Source organism: Lathyrus oleraceus, chromosome 6 (genome assembly GCF_024323335.1).
Source record: "Lathyrus oleraceus cultivar Zhongwan6 chromosome 6, CAAS_Psat_ZW6_1.0, whole genome shotgun sequence".
NCBI lineage: Eukaryota > Viridiplantae > Streptophyta > Magnoliopsida > Fabales > Fabaceae > Lathyrus > Lathyrus oleraceus.
In genome coordinates this window covers 462,810,689-462,827,805 of record NC_066584.1, presented here as the reverse complement: position 1 = coordinate 462,827,805, position 17,117 = coordinate 462,810,689, and the positions used below count along the sequence as shown (strand labels likewise).

General features: G+C 34.0%; 1 protein-coding gene across 1 annotated transcript; it reads left to right on the top strand.

Annotated features, from left to right (window-relative positions):
- The first annotated feature begins 11,699 nt into the window (after positions 1 to 11,699).
- Positions 11,700 to 14,370, top strand: LOC127092007 (tubulin alpha chain). The gene is made up of 4 exons (XM_051030773.1): positions 11,700 to 12,000; positions 12,711 to 12,945; positions 13,054 to 13,424; positions 13,525 to 14,370. Exons 1-4 carry the CDS (start codon positions 11,908 to 11,910, stop codon positions 14,176 to 14,178), a joined length of 1,353 nt encoding a protein of 450 aa, XP_050886730.1. The 5' UTR covers positions 11,700 to 11,907; the 3' UTR covers positions 14,179 to 14,370.
- The last annotated feature ends 2,747 nt before the right edge of the window (positions 14,371 to 17,117 follow it).

Genomic DNA, 17,117 nt, shown 5'->3' with positions numbered 1-17,117 from the left:
TACGCGTCCCCTGGCAGCTCCTCCTTGGGCCTAGCTAATCCAGCCCATTAGGAGCCTTGGCCCAGCGCTGGGGGCTCAATATAAATACCCCTTTCATGGCAAAGGGGCAGGTATGCTAACTCACACTCTGATAACCTCATTCTGTACCTTTTCTGACTTAAGCGTTGGAGCACCTTGCAGGTACACCCCCCTCTCATTTCATTCTCCGGCCCATTCACCAAGACCTTGGAAGGCCCTCCTGATCAGGTGAGATCACAAGCAAATAGAATGGGGGATGAGAAAAGAATTCATTAATTATATTTTTGTGTTTGACAAGATCTTCAGACTTGTGCCTACGTACCAACATAAAAATGAGGGATCAAAACATCGTAGTTCGTGATACAAATTTCAAAGTGGATGCATTGTTTTTAACAAAAATTAAGTTTGAAAGGCACAAAGGCTTGAAAATGGTTTGAATGAGTTAGTTCTTTTTGGCTTTTCTGAAAGTTTAAGTCAAGTATAGTTAAGTTTATTTACAAATTTGATTTAAGAAAAGAAGTTTGAAAAATCAATGGCATAAGGCCAAAGTTTCTATCTTTTTACAAAGTGGTCAAAGTTTAGAACAAAATAAGTTCAATCAAAGAAGATTTTGAAAAGGAAGGGAGAGATTTTGAAATTAAAGAAATGTGGAGAAGATGAAGAGACTAATCCTATGCACAAAATTAATAGTTAAGAGTTGAAAAGATCTGACTAATGGGTGACAATCCAATAGACAAGAATGTCAATAGAAACCCAGAATTCCCTTGGACATTTAGAATTAAGCAACACACAAATGCACAATTATATTATCTTGAAGAGCAAGGCATCAAATAAAGATAGCCACATCCAAGCTTAGCCACTCCATGATCTTCTTCAGATTAGTCCATGCAACAGATGAATTCCACAAGTCACAGGTTCAAAATAACAGCTTCACAATGATCATGTTGCAGATGAACTCAGAGGGATCTTGAATGATGTATCAGATGAAGTTTCAAATTGCAAGCACTTGGTTTCACAAAAAGTTGACATTGGCCAAATCCTTTAGCATAGGAATGTTGCCTAAGTTCTACGTCCATTTGTCCAAGATCAAGCCAACAGTCCACACAAAAGTTTTTTAGGATTTTTGTTGTTATTATGTACATTAATGGTCAAAGACCACACAAACAAGCAAAGTATACACAAACAAGATATATCACAAAATATGGTCAAAGTGGACAAAGTGAAAATTGCATTAACATAAACAATTAGAATGATATGAATAATGGCAAATGAATACTAAGATTAAATGACATTAAAGTAAGTGGTTTGAAATTAAAAGTTAGTTGTTAATGAGTTAGAAGTTAGTATTGTTTTGCTTTTTGCTTTTCATTTTTAAGTCATTCTTTGGAGAACACTCAACCCACTTATCACAAGCATGAATCCTTGAGCCAAGACATCTTCCAAAGGAAGGAAAAAGGCCAAGTTTTTACACAATACCATGAAAGAGGGGAGACTTACAATCTCACTAACTAGAATGCTATGCCTTTTATGTCACAAATTTAGCGCTATGTTAAGCAATCGTAATTGGACTTATGTAGAAGTCACAACTATTTAAGGTCGGGCAATAGAATTTTGGTGTTAATGCATGTTAGAGACATAGTATAATGGATTATGCTCATGAAACATACCACACACAAAAAGAATATGCAAAAAGAGGTGACCTAATCTCATCCATACTTATATTGGTTTTTCAATCAACTAGCCTTAGGACTTTGAGATATCATATGCCAAATGAAATGGATGCATAAAGAAGAGGAATGAGATGAAGAGGAAGGGGAATGGATCAAAACTCAAATTGGTCAAAGGAGGACTTTTACCAAATTAATATCATTCATTCATTTTGGGAGATGGAATGTACATTCCATCAATCCCGTAAATCCAATGATATTAACTTGACAAAGTCAAATAAACCTTGACCAAGACCCAACAACAAGAGTCATACTCAAACAAGTCATCACAATTGATCAACACAATTAATTGACATTTATTCAAATTAAAAATACTAAAATAATGTATTTAAATTAAATATGGTTTGTCAAATTCCTAAAACCTCATCAAAACACCAAAGAAATGGCCATGAGATTTATCATAGGTCAATCAAGGTCAAAGGACCTTGGAGAAAAAATTTCAAAATTTTCAAAGACTTAAAAGTATTTTTAAACAATTAAAAATAATCACAAATTCAATGAAATCATGAAAAATATTAATAATGATCTAAAAAATAATTTTAATTCAGACTATGAAAGAGGAAATTTTTTGGTGAAACTCTCATATTTTTTGGATCAATATTAAAATTAATATGAATTAATGAAAATAAAAGGAATAAAACAAAAATCAAAAAATGTGAAAAAACGTAAGCCACTTGATCTCCCTCATTAATTGAGGTGACAGATCAAGTGGCCTAAAACACGCGTTCCACCAAACACACGAGTCAACGCGCTGCAGGGATGGTAATCACAATGGACGCGTGAGATTAAAACACTTTGGAATGATCATGTGGCTCAGAACCTGTCCAGCACACCACCGGTGCTGGACCTCCAGTCACCTTAAGATGGACGAGGCTCATCAGACTGATTCAGTCATCACCATCACATAAATGAAAAAGGAGGACATGATCTGAAAGAAAAAATGGGGTAGAGCACGAATATGACCTCAATTTAACTAACTCCACATATATAGAAAGATACGAGGAGTTGAATTTTGAGGTGTGCCAACTGAGTTGCTTCGATTTGACCTCTAAGCAACTCAATTTTCTTGCCTACATTGGTAGGACTTCAGACAACCAAAGATCCAACAGAATTGAGTAGAATTGAGTGAGAATCGAAGAGATGAAGTTTTCTGAAAATTACCTTCAATGCTATGCAGTTCTTGATGTTGCTTGCTCCAAACACGGTCTGATCACACTTGAAAAGCTAGCACGAAGTGATTAGAGAGGTTGCAAGGCTTTGGATCCTAGAGTTCTTGAATCTCCAACAATTGAGATTCAAACTCAAATTTCAAATTGAAATTTCTCAGGTTTTCCTTTAGAATGAGAGGGTTTCAATGGGGGGTAAAGCTGGCGCGCATAATGTGGTTCAAATGAGCACAGAGGTCATGTATTTATAGCATGAATGAATGATATTTGCACACTTCAAAAATTTGTCCAAAATTAGCAATGTTAATGGAACGAGTGCATGGGTATGTACAGGCCTATGATCCAATGCAAAAAGGTCCAAAATGATTCCAATTGAGGTCTGAATGAAGCTTGAATGGCAAGGCGTTGTGAACTGAAGTTTATGCAATTGATTCTTTCCAATGATGCAGCCCTGTTAAAGCCATGCACAGACCTAGTAAACCTAATCCAAAATGCATGAACTTAGGTTATTTGGAAAGATTGAATCAAGGGAACAAGTTTGATGTTCAACACTCTTTCATTTGGAGCTTGGAACATGGAGAATTTTGAGGTGGAAGTTTGGAAATTTCAACATGTTGAAATATTTTCTAAGTGTCAAGCCATATACCTCAATATTCAACCTTACTTAACTTTCAATGTGAGCTTCAAATGAGAAATGTGTATTCATCAAAGTTGTAGCTATTTCAAAGACCTTCAAAATGGTCACCAATTTCATGTCATTTGGATTTGGAATGATAGAGTTATGCATTTTTGAAGTTTGGAAAAATCACTTGTTCAATGGTATAGGTCAAAAATGACCTATAATGTAACCTCATATCACATGCTCATAAAAGTTGAATTTGCTTTCACTCCAAACATAAACGTTTAAGTAGACATCTTGAATTTGATTGTGTAACTTATAAATCTTTCATCTCATAAAAATTGAGTAAGTTATGGCCTTGGGAAGTTGACTTTCAAATTAGGGTTTAGACAAAATGACATATAATGTTTCAGCATAGAAAATGATTTTCCAAGCAAAAATAGCTCTAGATATCAACATGAAAGTTGTTTGGAATGTAATTTAGAGTAACTTTTATCTTGGAATAATGTTCATATGGTGAAAATTGTAGGAGATAGGGTCTAGGGAGACCCGGTTTTGATAAGATGAATTCATCTGGCCAACCACCATCAACCAATTTGCCAACCTTCAATTCTCTTGAATTTCTTAGCTCATGGTAGATCATATATGCATAAGATGATGAATTTTGAAGTTTCCCTTGAGAAATTTGATCAATTGGTGAGATAGTTTGTTGGAGAAGTTACTTAAGATACCCAGCCAAACTAGGGTTTCCAAGGAAAATCACCTTCAAACTCTTGAAGAAAACTTGATCAATATAACATGTAGGAATCAATGGAACTTATATATGATGCTCATAACCATTGTTGGATCAATTCATGGTTGTGCTCTTTGTCATGAGGGTCTCAAAACATAGATATGAACTTGATAAATCAATGGTGATCATGCCCTACCTACAAAAGAGTTAAGCAAATGCAAAAGACATATTTTTGGTATTTTGGTTAGTAAAAATGATAATATACAAGTATGATACAATCACAAAGTGCTTGGTGATCTCTCCCAAAACAAACCCAATGAAAGAGGGGTAAGGAGGATGCCAAGGTATGATCCCAATGCTAATGCATATGATGAAATTGCATGAGAGATCTTAGGGTCAAAATTGGGGTCGTACAGGGGGTCCCTTGGTTTACCTATCTCAATAAAGTCTATGATTGGTTCGAAGAACATCTTGAGATTCAAGCCATTGTCGATGATATAACTAGTAAATATGTCCATCCTCATGTTAATATATTTTATTGTTTAAGAGGAATTACACTTACTTGTTTTTTAGTGCTATCAATATCAAAAATGAATATATCTATAGAGAAGCTACATTTCTCTCACTCAATAGATGTATCTGGTACGGTACAATACAATACGAGACGATGGAATGCAATGGGATGGATGGTAGAGGGATGCCTGCGCCCAAAAGTGATGATTCACTTGTCCCCTTGTCCATAGGGACCTCATGGCATACAACCGAAATGACTCTCACTATATAGCCGCCCCTCTCTCTTTTTACAGCCTCGTGGACCCTCAATATGAGACCAAGATGGCTGACTGGAGTGCCACAAATCAGCTAGTCATGTTGTGGCTTCTAAATGAAAATTTTCCTAAAATTTCTACCAATCTTATATTTAAGAAATCGGCTAAATAGGTATGGTCTAGAGGAGCTATAATCCTTAAAGATTATTTCTGGATGATTCCCTTTTGTCTCTACTAAGATGGACGAGTGTCGCAACTGGGGCGAAAAAAACAACCGGCGAGAAAAGAGAAACAGAAGAGTCGCCACCGTTCGTTATTTATCCCAAAGGAGGGAAAGGAAACGATCGAAGAAAACCTGAAGAGAGGAAAAGATAAGGTCTCGCAACCAAATCTAGGGTTCGGGAGTCGATTATGCGAAGGGAAGATATTAGCACCCCTACGCATCCGTAGTACTCTACGGGATCCACTCTTGTTGTTCTAGTCTAAAGGGTGTAGGTATATCTAATATACTATCTGCTAAAAGAAGGTCGAAAGAAAATGACTCGCAAGGATGTTGCATCCACTACTTACGTATCTCACCTGAGTATGAGAATCAGAGTCTTCGTAGCTCGGCTACCTATGGGTGAAAGAGAAATGTGCTCGATAAGACATCGCGTCTTATGCCTACGCATCTCATCTGGAATGAGAATCAGAGCAAAACGTAGTCCAGCTAACTATGGGAACAAGGGTCTCGATTGCAACTAGGGCAAGAGAAAGGGAAGGTCTCAATCGCAACGAGGGCAAAAGCAAACAAGGATTAGTTGTTAGTCGTCAGTCAAAACACGGTAAGACATCGCATCTCGTGCCTACGTATCTCATCTGAACATGAGAATCAGAGTTGCCGTAGTTCGGCTAACTAAGGGTTAAGGATTGCCATCTGAACATGGACTTACAAAAGAGGACACCAGTTGTGTTAAAGGAAAGTGGGCAATGTGTTCACGTCCTAGCAGTAGGTGTCATAGCTCGCTGAATCGAGTCTTAGGCAGTTACCTCTTTGTAATAGAACGGACTGACATGCCACAAGATCGGAGACGCACGAAAGGTCTAAAAGTGGGGAAGCTCTGCCCTAGAATTGTCATGCAATGTGGACCTATGTGTTAGGATTTACAAAAAGGGAATATCTACCTAATGTTAGCATGCAAAGAATAAGGGAATTCTACCCATGTTATCATACAAAGGGTTCTACCTAATGGTTGCTACCTAAACGGAACAAGAGTTGACGGATAGAGCAAGGAAAAGAGCCATGGATAAGGGTAGATGGTGATGCCTGAGGCAACTGACTTACAGGTAGATAACGATGCCTGAAGCAATCGACTTACAAGAGAATGGATGAATACGTGCTGGTTCTGTTAAATTTTGAAAATGATTACTCGATGTTGGATCGAGCTTTTGATCTTGTTTTGAAATGATTATCGGATGTTCATTTTAATTCTTGTATTAACAGATGAATAAAGAATGAAATAATAAATATTATACACTTCATGGGAGAGGGGTACATTTGTTATGAATGGGGATTGTTCATGGCAATCAAACAATAAGAATATATGCCTCAATCATCATACAAGTAGGCAACAATTAATCAAACAATAAGAAAATATGCCTCAATCATCATACAAGTAGGCAACAGTTATCAATCGAATCAGATAAGTAAATATGTATATAATCAAATCAAAGAATCAAAGAATGAAATAAAGGAGCATTAAACAAGGCATGGGAAGTATGAACATGTTAAACAATCAAATAATAGTGAACATGGATGAAAGAAACAAGTGCAACAAATGACAGATGAATCAGACAGATAAAAGGATGCACACAAAGGGTCCACTGAATAATTAAATCAGGAAATGAGGTAAGGATCAAATAAAATCAAGATGAAAGGCCTCTAATACATGGCATTAGAGATGAACAAGGGAGGATCAAAAGATCTCTTCAATTGCCATAAACAATCCCTAAGTCAAACATCGATCATAAAGAAGTCAACTGAAAATTCAAGTCAACTCAAAAAATATCAAATAAATAGCAAATTAATCAAGAAAATTATGAAAAATTAAACTCAATAAGGTGGGGCCAGGACATCATCATCCCCCAAAAAGATTTTAAAAATAATAAAAATTGGTGCATGAATTAATTAAAATAAAATAGAGGTCAAATTAAAAGTCAACCAACAAAATAAATCAATAATAAATTGAAAATGGGAAATAAAATTCCAAGAAAAGGTCAGGTTTACCATGGGACAATGGTCAACCTTCATCCCAAAAATCAAAAGCTAAAAATAATTTTAAGACGTAAAAATAAAATCAAGAAAAAAATATGTGTTAAAATGAACCATTTAGAATAAATAATTAAAATAAAATATTAATATTAAATAAATACAAAAATAAAAATAAAATAAAATTAAATAAGGCATTAAGGAATATGGAAAATATTTTTGGGTATTTTTATGAATAAATAAAATATTTTAAATCAATTAAAATCAAAACAGAAAATAAATGTAAATTAAAAAAGAAAATGAAAATGGAAGTGAATTGGTATTGATGGGCCAGGCGTGGGGTGTTGAAAGCAGAAAGAGGAAGGCCCAAGGTCCAAATCATTAAATCTGGGCGTGACAATTATTAATGAACATTTTAATAAAATAATTCATGTGACATTATCAATTGGTCAAGGCAACTTAAGTGACTAAAGGACAAAACAATAACGAGCGGCCACGATTAAAACAAGCGCGCTTGATCCAACGGCTTATAAGACGACACGTGGTCGTCTTCTTCCACAAACCAAACCCTAATGCCATGCCATGCCATGCAAGAACACGTGAAAAACAGTGGGTTTTCTTCAACTTCCACTCAATAATACGACCACTATGATGCACCAAATGACATGAAATAAAAACCAAAACTCAAGTATGCAATGTGTAGATTAACATGGTGACTTATTTTAGGTTAAATGATGGCTTAATCATGGAGAAAAGTTGACCACAAGAGGACAACATGGCCACGGGCAAGGGGAAAAAAAAATAACCGCATAAATCAATAACAAGAACACAAGCATATGATGGCATTGTAAACAAGCATGAAACCAACATGAGCCTATGATTAGCATGGCAAACAGTAGTGATGATAATGATGAGCATGGTAAGCAAGCATAAGAATGAGCAAAACAATGGCCATGGAGTAAGGTGATTACCTAGTGGAAGCTTGGTTCACTGCCTCTTGGTTGTGGAGAGAATGGAAGAAGAGGATGCTGCTTTGATGCTTCACTCGAAAATTTACAATGGCCTCCTAGGTTTAGGGTTTTTAGCTCTTAAATATGGTGGATTAAATGTTCTAATGGGCTCAGAAATCCATATTGTCCATAAGCAAAATAATGCAAAGTGAGGTGTATTAGGAATGGACACATGAGGGTTTCTTATTTTGGGCCAAATCATGGGTTGGTTTGTGCAGCATGGCTTGGTTGGTTTGGTTTGGCAAGAAAACAGTCCAAGATGATGACTTTGTGGCTATGTAACTTAATGATCAAGTCACCAAATGATGAAATAATGCAAACAGTAGCAAGACCTCATGGAGTATGTCATATTTCATGTTAAGCACAAGTGAAAATGATGAATGAAAAAAGGTGAAAAATGGCCCTCAAGATCATGTTGCACCATGCAAAACTGATTGGGCCAGTTTGGCCTACAATCTGCCTAGAGAATCAAGTCATGGTGCCCACTTTAGGTGAATGTATCTCTCAAATTATGGATCCAAATGAGATGATTCCAAAAGGAGGTGAAAGAGGACATGGCAAGGTATAATTGTTGTGAAGAAAACATTTTCAATTGGTGCCTTGAAATGCAAGAAAACTGGCCAAGAAGTCTTGACAAACTTTGAAGATTTTTAGACTTAGAAATTTTTCTAAGTGTCCTAGAAAAATGTCTCACTTTGACTAAGCATAACTTTCTCAATTTTAATCCAAATGGAGCAAACTTTATATTTCTAGAAAGCTTGAAACAAGAGGAACAACTTTCATGTTGGAGAAATTTTCAAATGGAGCTTTTATCTTGATGGAAAATGGGCTTAAAGTGAGTGCAAAAATCATGAAAACTTGCCCTAAATGGAAAGTCAACCATTTCCAAATTAGGTAATTTTTCCAATTCCTGATTAAATGATGAATCCATGATCCAACCTTGATCAAATTTCACATGTAGACTCCCCTAGGCATGGATTTTGAGATTCCACTCTAAAAAAGTTAGGAGTTGACTTTTCTGGCCCCATAGTTGACTTTTCCCAAACTGTCTGATTCCCGATTCAAGTGATCAATTGAAGCACCTCTGGCTCAAATAAAAAGATGATTTTTGGTATGTAGACCCTTATGGACATATGGAGGGTCATGGAAAAGAGTTTCACCCAGAGAATCAGAAATAAACTGATTTTAAACCAAACCCTAATTTTAGGGAAAAAATGATCGGGAATTGATTGCACTGCTTGCCAATGGATCTTTCTGAGATAATTGTGAGTCTTCCTAGGCCAAGATGCCTCTCCAATCATGACATGGATAAGCTCCTCTACTTCCAACCAAACATTACCTGTTGCAGGTAACCATGAAACCCTAATTTCCTGATTAAATCCAAATGAACACTCTGATAGCTCTGAATCCTTCATTGATGAACTGAGGGCCATAATAAGATACCTGGAGCCCCCTGAGGCCCTTGAGACTTGTATATTTAGAAAATGAAGTCCAATTCTCAATCTTGCTTTGTGTGGGCTCCTTCTGTTAATGGGTGATCAATCAAAACCTGATTTCCATGTCACTAATGCAGTATGCAATGAGTATGACCTAGTATGATGCCAATGAAATGTGAAACATAATCCCATGCTTCCAGGAAAAAATGAAGGGTAAATTTTGGGTATTACAACGAGAAGAAGGATAAGAATTGGATGCGTGCTTTTCTTTTAGGATTTTATCTTTAAGTCCCTCTAACTCATATACAAAATTCACTAAAAATACTCAAAGTACCGGAGCGAGAGAAACGAGTCTTTGCTAAAAATGTATGTATGAAGAACACCATGATTACATTTCATGTTATCTTTTTTATTAAAGTTACTTAAATTAAACCATTTGCTGTCTTTATTTCTATTTAAGCCTTCTGTCGAATTGCCTTTATCTTCAAAGTCTTTCATCATTGCTTTTACCTTTACATTTACATTTCGTCAAACCTTTATTTCCAGCACCTTTTCAAACTTAAAACCTTTTACTTCAAGTTATTTATCTTTATTTTTGCCAATTACCTTTGTTATCTTTAAAAAAGCCTTTTTACAGAATCACTGCCATTCATCCTTTATCTTTAAAGTCATAAGCCTTTAGATTTAGTTTAGAGTTTATTGTGGAAACACCTTTTACTCTGTACCATTAACGCTAGATAAAGAACCCTAATTACCATTCATAAACCAGAAACAAACTTAATCATGAATCAAATCACCATAACACTAGTTCTTGAGACACATGTCCTAAGATCAATCTAGTTGATCCTGTAAGTTACCAAGATTAATAATATTGGAGGACTAACGGTTGTTTGTCAGAAATTACTGGTAAACAGCTAGGCCACGAGTTCGGGTAGCCAAGGGATGTGGGACCAAATGTCGGTTAGGTGATCTTGGTCATCAACATTAGTCTTTTTTGTGTAAATGAGTATTAATATTAATATGAATTGGTCCAATTTTGAATTTATCTATCATGTAGAATATTTTTCAAAAAAAATTACAAAACACACAGAGGTGCAAATCCAATTGACGCCTCCCTTAAAGCTTCACACATAGGCGCCAATTGGATTGACAACACAAGGAGCCTTAGCCAATCCAATTGATGTCTCCTCTCTAAGTTTAAGAGGAGACGCCAATTGGTCTGGCGCCTCCTCTTAAAAGTGGGATAAATTGATTTTTTTTTGAAATTGGGTTATTTTTTTTGAAAATCAGGGGTAATTGAGTAAAAAAATTGAGAAAGTGAAAAAGAAAATATGAAAAAATATGAAATTTGAGTTAAGAGAAAAAATGAAAAGGGAGAAAGTAAAAAATAAAAAATTGGAAATGAATAAGGTGGCAAAAAAAAGATGTAGTTTTATTTTTTTTAGCATTTATTAATTAAAAATATACTCTTTTATTAATAAAATATTTAAAAAAAGAAAGATCTATTAATAAAGTTTTATGTTAATTTATGAAATTAATTGAAATACGCTGACAGTGTAAAAGGATTTTACACCATTAGTTAATTCTATGCGTTGAATATTAAAATAAATTTGACTTTTATTTTAAAAATCTATAAAATAATACAAACAAGTGATAGTAATGAATCGACAGTTTAAATATTTTTACATTGACAATGCATGCTAATTAATCCCTTAATTTATTTAGTGAATAGATAACTTATAGATGCAATTTATCATAAACTAATTTTGAAACTAGTAGTTTCGAAATTTAAAATACCCAACGTACAACTAAGTTCATTTTTGACTGTTATTAATACACAGGCCTCGGGCGGCAAAAGAATAAATTTTAAAAAATGAAATAAAGTAACCACGGTTTCTAACTTTGGTTACTTCTAACAGAAAACAACTCACCCATCACCCACCGCATTGGCCCCAACCTAAACCAACTATGGTTAACCATAATGACATCACAACAATCCAATACACCTCTCTATAAATAAAACCCAAAATTTTCAATTTCTCTTCATTATCAGATCCAGATCTAGAAGAAGGCGTCTTCATAAACGTCTTCCCTTTTTCTCTCTCTCGTATATCTTCTCTCTCGTATATCTTCTATCCATTCAGTTTTCTCTTTCCATTTCTTTCGTTTTTTCGTCTCCGAAAATGAGAGAGTGCATCTCCGTTCACATTGGTCAGGCCGGTATTCAGGTCGGAAATGCATGCTGGGAGCTTTACTGTCTCGAGCACGGCATTGGTGTAAGTCTTTGTTCCTAGCTTTTTATCGCTGTTTTTCTCTGGTTTTTGTTCAGATCTGCGATTTGCGTTTAGTCTAGATTTTTGAGCATTTTATTTGTTCTGAATTGGTTAATATTTGATCTGATCTGAGGAAATTTGATCGCTATTTGATCAGATCTGAGGAAATTTGATCGCTATTTGATCAGATCTGAGGAAATTTGATCGTTATTTGATCAGATCTGAGGAAATTTGACCGTTATTTGATTAGATAGGAGGAAAAATGACCGTTATTTGATAATTTATTTTACATTATCACTTAATTTTATCTGAATTGTTTCCTAAATTGATTATCGGTATTAATTTGTTGGATCTGCTTTATTTTATTTGCTATTATTTGATTAGTTAATAGATCTATATTCCCTGTAAGATTGCTGATGTTAATGTTATCTCTACTCGTTGTTTTATTAGATCCGTTTGTTGTAATTTTATTTAAAATAAAATTTGGCTTCTAAAATTATAGTTATAATCTATAATTTTAAACTCTATAATTACATTAATGTTTGATGATGTCCTTACATCTGTATTTGTTCATGAAAATTTGTATATGAATTTATAAGCACTCTCTTTGTTATCTGGTTTTAAATCTTAATCTATTGTGGAAATGATTTATGCATGTTACAATTTCGTTTGAATGATTGTCATGATGCTGACATCTGAATTTCTATGCACAGCCCGATGGCCAAATGCCAAGTGACAAGACTGTTGGTGGAGGTGATGATGCTTTCAACACTTTCTTCAGCGAGACAGGTGCTGGAAAGCATGTACCCCGAGCTGTTTTTGTAGATCTGGAGCCCACTGTTATTGATGAGGTGAGGACTGGGACATATCGCCAGCTTTTCCACCCAGAGCAGCTCATTAGCGGTAAAGAAGATGCTGCCAACAACTTTGCCCGTGGTCATTATACCAGTATGTCTTGACCTTGAAGCAGCTTCTTTTAATTTCACATGTGAATCTTATGTTATGTGTTATGAATGTGGTATAATGTTATTTCTATCATCTGTGTGATACTTTCAGTTGGGAAAGAGATTGTTGATCTGTGTTTGGACCGGATCAGAAAGCTTGCTGACAACTGCACTGGTCTCCAAGGGTTTTTGGTGTTCAATGCTGTTGGTGGAGGAACTGGTTCTGGTCTTGGTTCTCTTCTCTTGGAGCGTCTTTCTGTTGATTATGGAAAGAAGTCGAAGCTAGGGTTCACTGTCTATCCCTCACCTCAGGTTTCCACATCTGTTGTTGAGCCATACAACAGTGTCCTCTCCACTCACTCCCTGTTGGAGCACACCGATGTTGCTGTTCTTTTGGACAATGAAGCTATCTATGATATTTGCAAGCGATCTCTTGATATTGAGCGTCCTACCTACACCAACCTCAACCGCCTAGTCTCCCAGGTAGATTTTGCTTTCAAGAAATTATTACAATTCTGATTGTCAATTGTTGTGAATTTATGATTGAATGTTGTGCTAATACTGTATGTTTGTTTGTGTTCAGGTGATTTCATCCTTGACTGCTTCTCTGAGGTTTGATGGTGCCCTCAATGTTGATGTTACTGAATTCCAGACCAACTTGGTCCCTTATCCTAGAATCCATTTCATGCTTTCTTCATATGCTCCCGTTATCTCAGCTGAGAAGGCATATCACGAGCAGCTTTCAGTTGCTGAAATTACCAACAGTGCTTTCGAGCCATCCTCCATGATGGCCAAGTGTGATCCTCGCCATGGAAAGTACATGGCATGTTGTCTGATGTACCGTGGTGACGTTGTTCCCAAGGACGTGAACGCCGCTGTTGGAACCATCAAAACAAAGAGGACCATTCAGTTTGTTGATTGGTGCCCTACTGGTTTCAAGTGTGGTATTAACTACCAGCCACCCACTGTTGTTCCTGGAGGCGACCTTGCTAAAGTACAGAGAGCTGTTTGCATGATTTCAAACTCCACCAGTGTAGCTGAGGTGTTTGGTCGCATAGATCAAAAGTTTGATCTCATGTATGCCAAACGTGCTTTTGTTCACTGGTATGTGGGCGAGGGTATGGAAGAAGGTGAATTTTCTGAAGCTCGTGAGGATCTTGCTGCTCTGGAAAAGGATTATGAAGAAGTTGGTGCTGAATCTGGCGAGGGTGGTGAAGAAGATCCTGATGATTTCTAGAATCTATTTCAGATTCTTGTTTCCATGGTTTATTCATCTGTTATCTATGTGGGTGTTCTTTTGGATGCGTTGTTTTCATAATCGGTTGTTTTTTTTATAAAAAATATATGTTGTTCTAGACCTAAAAATGTTATCCACCTTTCAATGACATTATCTTCTCATAAGTAATTAGAAGCTTATATTAAATTATTAGATCCTTGATTGTGTTAAATTATACTACAAGTGTGAAATAAATTTTTACACCTTTTTAAAAACTAATGATAAAAGTTTATTAAAGAATTATTTTGTTTTTATGATTAATATAAGATGATGAGCAATTCTAAATCAATATTTTGAGTTTTGATTATTAGATCCTTCATTGTTTCATTTTATGTTTGTATAAATTTTTTTGATTGAATTAAATGAATTGACTTTGACAAACAGAGTTTGCGTCTGATTTTCTATCGACACAAATATTTCGTGTACTGTAAATATTAATTCTAACATATACTATGGGCAATGCTGGTTAAAGACTCTAAGTCTAAAGCGAGTTGAATAGAATGATGGACCCCTTGTACAATTTAAAAAGTAAAATTATTTTAGAAAATCAGATTTCAGAGTGTGCATGAAACTCTGACAAACACTTAAATCCAAAACTTAGAGTTAGCACAATCAAGAAACTCTGACAAACACTTAAATCCAAGAAACTCTGACAAACACTTAAATCCAAAACTTAGCACAATCAAAGGCATACAGTAGAATGTTCAATGAGTTAGATACACACCTAAACTTATAAGATAAATCAATACTTAAAAAATTAAAAGGCATACAGTAGAATGTTCAAAGGCATACAGTAGAATGTTCAATGAGTTAGATACACACCTAAATTTATAAGATAAAACAATAAGCCAAATGTAAATCTAAATACCTATAAAAATTAAAAGAGATAAGAAATCTATTTTTCACTATATAAAATATATATGAAATCATCACAAAATTTTCACCTCAACCATTCATAATCGAGAATTATGTCTTGATAATGTCATAATAATAATAATAATAATAATAATAATAATAATAATAATAATAATAATAATAATAATAATATATACCTCAGGTATTTCTAAAACATAGAGAATATATCTACTAGAAACCTCACTTTGATTCCTGCATAGTTTCTTTTCAATTGACTTAGAATTCAAGCATTCTTATTTCTAACTTGTGCCATTTCCTTTTTATTTATTTATTTTGAATTATGATGTTAAAATTTTCAAACATTTTTTTCTCAATTAATTATTTTTTATTTTCAATTTGTATGATCCCTAGATTACTTTGTCCAAATGAGAAATAATCTCTTTTACATCAATAATTTAAAAAATATCTTTACACACATATATATATATATATATATATATATATATATATATATATATATATATATATATATATATATATATATTATATATATATATATATATATATATATATATATATATATATATATATATATATATATATATATATATATAATTTATTTATTTCCTCGATTTTTATCATAAACCGACTTGTAAGTTCTTTTACATGATTTCTCATAATATGACACAATTCTATATATATTTTTAAATTTTAATTAATCTATTCCATAAATTTTCCCCAAAATCCTATGTGTATGTTTTTTTGCATGAATATTTTACATAACTAAACTCTAACTTTTTATTTATCCATCAATACTCCTTGTTTTATCACTATTCTTAAAAAAAAACTAGTCAATATTCATCTTCATCGAATTTTGGATTTCATAATCTCTTCCAACATGTACTCGAACGTCACATTTTCAACCTAACTCGTTGAAATTTCGTAATCACGTTTTCGTTACGTAACTCACTACTGAGATGTTGTTTGAGTAAATATTCATAGAAGTGGTAATATCACTTAAATGTATTAACCATAGTTCTTACAAAATATAAATGATGTTATATACTAACTAGAAAGAGTGTTGTTTTTCTAGAAATGTTGTTTTTCTTGAAATAGTATTATCTAAGATGATTTTTCATAACTTTTTATTTTGTTTATAACTTGTTGTTTTGTTTAATAAGAATTATATTTCTAGTTAGTATGTTTCTATGGTCGGAGGATAAATATGGTTAATAAGAACTATTAGTAAGAACTATATAATTATGGTATGAGTATAACTATGGTTAGTAAGAACAATATTACACATTGATGATTCATCATAACTTATTATTTTGAGTATAACTTGTTGTTTTGTTTAATATGAACAAAGGACTCCCATTTGTAGTTAGTATGTTTCTACGCTCTGAATCATTTTGGATGAAGTATTGTGTGATGTGGTATTGAAGTTCATATTGGTGTCTCTATTATATTTTGCTATTTTTGTACCCATTAAAATGTAGTTTGAGTATAGTATAATTTATATGCATTAGTTGCCTTATCAAATATTTATTGATTTGAGTCATGTAGTTCTTAATATACACATATGTGGGAGATTCGACAAGCACCTCTCCTACAACCTCTCATAGAACCTCAGTTAATACTAAAAGTAAAAGAAAAACTAGAGGTACCGCGATGTTGACCAAGATGACAAAAGCCCACGAAACCAGTGTTCGCTTCCCGGTTAATTTTCATCTTAGAAATGGTAAGGCTTATGATTAACGTGCCGGTGATTTTAGGGGTTACGTGACAGTAAAAGGTAGAAGGCAAGTCAGTATTTTGATAGATAATTAACACGAAACTGACTTTGATTTTAAAGATAAATTATGAACAAATATTACTTTATTTATTATAAATTTTATGATTTATTTTACCAGTATAGGTGACCATTTATATTTTTGATTTAATAATAATACCATTTCTATTATATAGTGTAGGCTGTGTTTATTATTTCAAAAAATGATATGTTTAAAAATAAAAAGATTAGATATGTTGGTGAGTATTGGAGG

What these genes read in the sequence shown, in the direction of transcription:
- LOC127092007 (XM_051030773.1), top strand. Translation starts at nt 11,908, where the DNA reads ATGAGAGAGTGCATCTCCGTTCACATTGGTCAGGCCGGTATTCAGGTC. An exon ending in TGCCCGTGGTCATTATACCA is followed by an intron (nt 12,946 to 13,053) that starts GTATGTCTTGAC and finishes TGATACTTTCAG; the next exon opens with TTGGGAAAGAGATTGTTGAT. An exon ending in TCAACCGCCTAGTCTCCCAG is followed by an intron (nt 13,425 to 13,524) that starts GTAGATTTTGCT and finishes GTTTGTGTTCAG; the next exon opens with GTGATTTCATCCTTGACTGC.